Genomic DNA, 1,743 nt, shown 5'->3' with positions numbered 1-1,743 from the left:
AACCTGGGAGGCTGCACCCACAGGGAGAATCTTTCCAGCTTGTAGGGAAACAGGATGGGTGAGGAAGAGGATGGGGATGATGTGGGGCTTGACCCTGGCCAGGTTTGTGTTGATACCCTTGATTTGGGGGGGTTGCTTTTCAGCAAGGACCCCCAAAGAGACGCTGAATGAAGCACTGGCAGCCACCAGGACATGGCGGGACATTTCTTTATTGGACTCAACATGGTGTTGAGGGACATGTGGTGGCCATCGGAACCTCTATGGACTTGAGAGGTGTGTCCCATTGGGCGGGCAGCAGAGAGGAACCCCCCAGGTCCATCTGCACCCGCAGACCCATCCTACCAGGTGGGATGCCCGTATCCAACGCAGATACTTGCTGGTGATGCTCTGGTTGGGATAAAAGAGGATTTTTCCAACCCGGGATGGCAAAAAAAAGGCAGAGAGGGGCTGGGGGGCCACCGTGACCTCTGTTCCCTATGAAGAAATTAGGGAAAAATTGTAAAAAGCACCATGAACATTGATTTTTTTCCGACAAGTTGCAGGGTGGGAAGTGGTTGGGATGGGGGAGATGAAAGACTTGGGATGGCTGTTGCAATGGGTGGGGTGGACCCCTTTGGTCTGGGGCTTTTCATGGACGTCGGGCACGAAGACGCATCCCAGGGATTTACCTGCAGGTTGGGAGTTGGAAGTGGGTGGTGGGGGAACCTCACTTCTCCGTCATCATCCTCACAAACTCCTCGTAGTTGACCTGGCCGTCATCATTGAAGTCGGCCTCCTTGATCATCTCGTCCACCTCCTCGTCCGTCAGCTTCTCGCCCAGGTTGGTCATGATGTGCCGCAGCTCTGCCGCGCTGATGTAGCCATTGCCGTCCTTATCGAAGACACGGAAAGCCTCGCGCATCTCCTCCTCGCTGTCCGTGTCCCTCATCTTCCTCGCCATCAACGAGAGGAACTCGGGGAAGTCGATGGTGCCGCTGCCGTCCGTGTCCACCTCCACTGCCATGTCCTGCAGCTCCGCTTCCGTGGGGTTTTGCCCCAGCGAGCGCATCACGGTGCCCAACTCCTTGGTGGTGATACGACCATCCCCGTCGCGGTCGAAAAGGGAAAAAGCCTCCTTGAATTCGGCAATTTTCTCCTCCGACAGCCGCTCGGCCATGATGCTCCCTCGCTCGCACGCAGCTCTGCCCCGGCACGCCGGGGAGGCGCCGATGGGGCCTCCTCCCCAATGAGGAGGAGGAGGAGGAGGAAGAGGCAGGAGCTGGGGCGCACGGGAGAGGCTGAACCACCCGGTCGGCAGGTTCAGCCGGACCCCGGCAGAGCGGGCGGGGATTTCGGGGTGTCCGAGAAGCGTGACCACCAGCAACCTTGGGCCACCTTGTCCCGCTTGCTCTGCTGGTGGCATTTCATGGGGCTGTGTCCTAACGAACCCTATAATTAAAGGATTTGCGTTGAGGCTTGCAGCAAAGCACCGGTTTCGGGGAGAGGCAGGGTGCTGGTGGGAGGAGGGTGATACGTGCTATTTTTTTCCTATTTTAAGGTAGTTTTGATGGGTTTGGAGCTGTGCAAAGCCCTCCAGCCCTACATGGTGGGGGAGAAGACTCCTCTTGGTGTCCCCACCCCAGGGCCACCACGGCGATGCTGGCAGCGTGTCAAACCTGCCGTGGGAGTGTTCGCTCGTGCAGGTCCAGGCAGAGCCCGGCTGCCTGGAGCTGATGATCTCCGTGCTGACGGGGACCTGAATCA

The 1,743-nt window shown here is 58.3% G+C and overlaps 1 protein-coding gene across 1 annotated transcript; it reads right to left on the bottom strand.

Moving 5' to 3' along the window:
• Positions 1–272: 272 nt before the first annotated feature.
• Positions 273–1,398, bottom strand: LOC102096677 (calmodulin, striated muscle). The gene is made up of 2 exons (XM_005504320.3): positions 669–1,398; positions 273–474 (listed from the first exon to the last, which is right to left on the bottom strand). The coding sequence occupies exon 1, from the start codon at positions 1,154–1,156 to the stop codon at positions 707–709; it is 450 nt and encodes a 149-aa protein (XP_005504377.1). The 5' UTR covers positions 1,157–1,398; the 3' UTR covers positions 273–474; positions 669–706.
• Between the last annotated feature and the right edge of the window lie 345 nt (positions 1,399–1,743).

This window comes from Columba livia, chromosome 1 (assembly GCF_036013475.1).
Source record: "Columba livia isolate bColLiv1 breed racing homer chromosome 1, bColLiv1.pat.W.v2, whole genome shotgun sequence".
Taxonomy (NCBI): Eukaryota; Metazoa; Chordata; class Aves; order Columbiformes; family Columbidae; genus Columba; species Columba livia.
This window is presented reverse-complemented; position numbering and strand designations above follow the sequence as displayed.

What these genes read in the sequence shown, in the direction of transcription:
- LOC102096677 (XM_005504320.3), bottom strand. Translation starts at nt 1,156, where the DNA reads ATGGCCGAGCGGCTGTCGGAGGAGAAAATTGCCGAATTCAAGGAGGCT.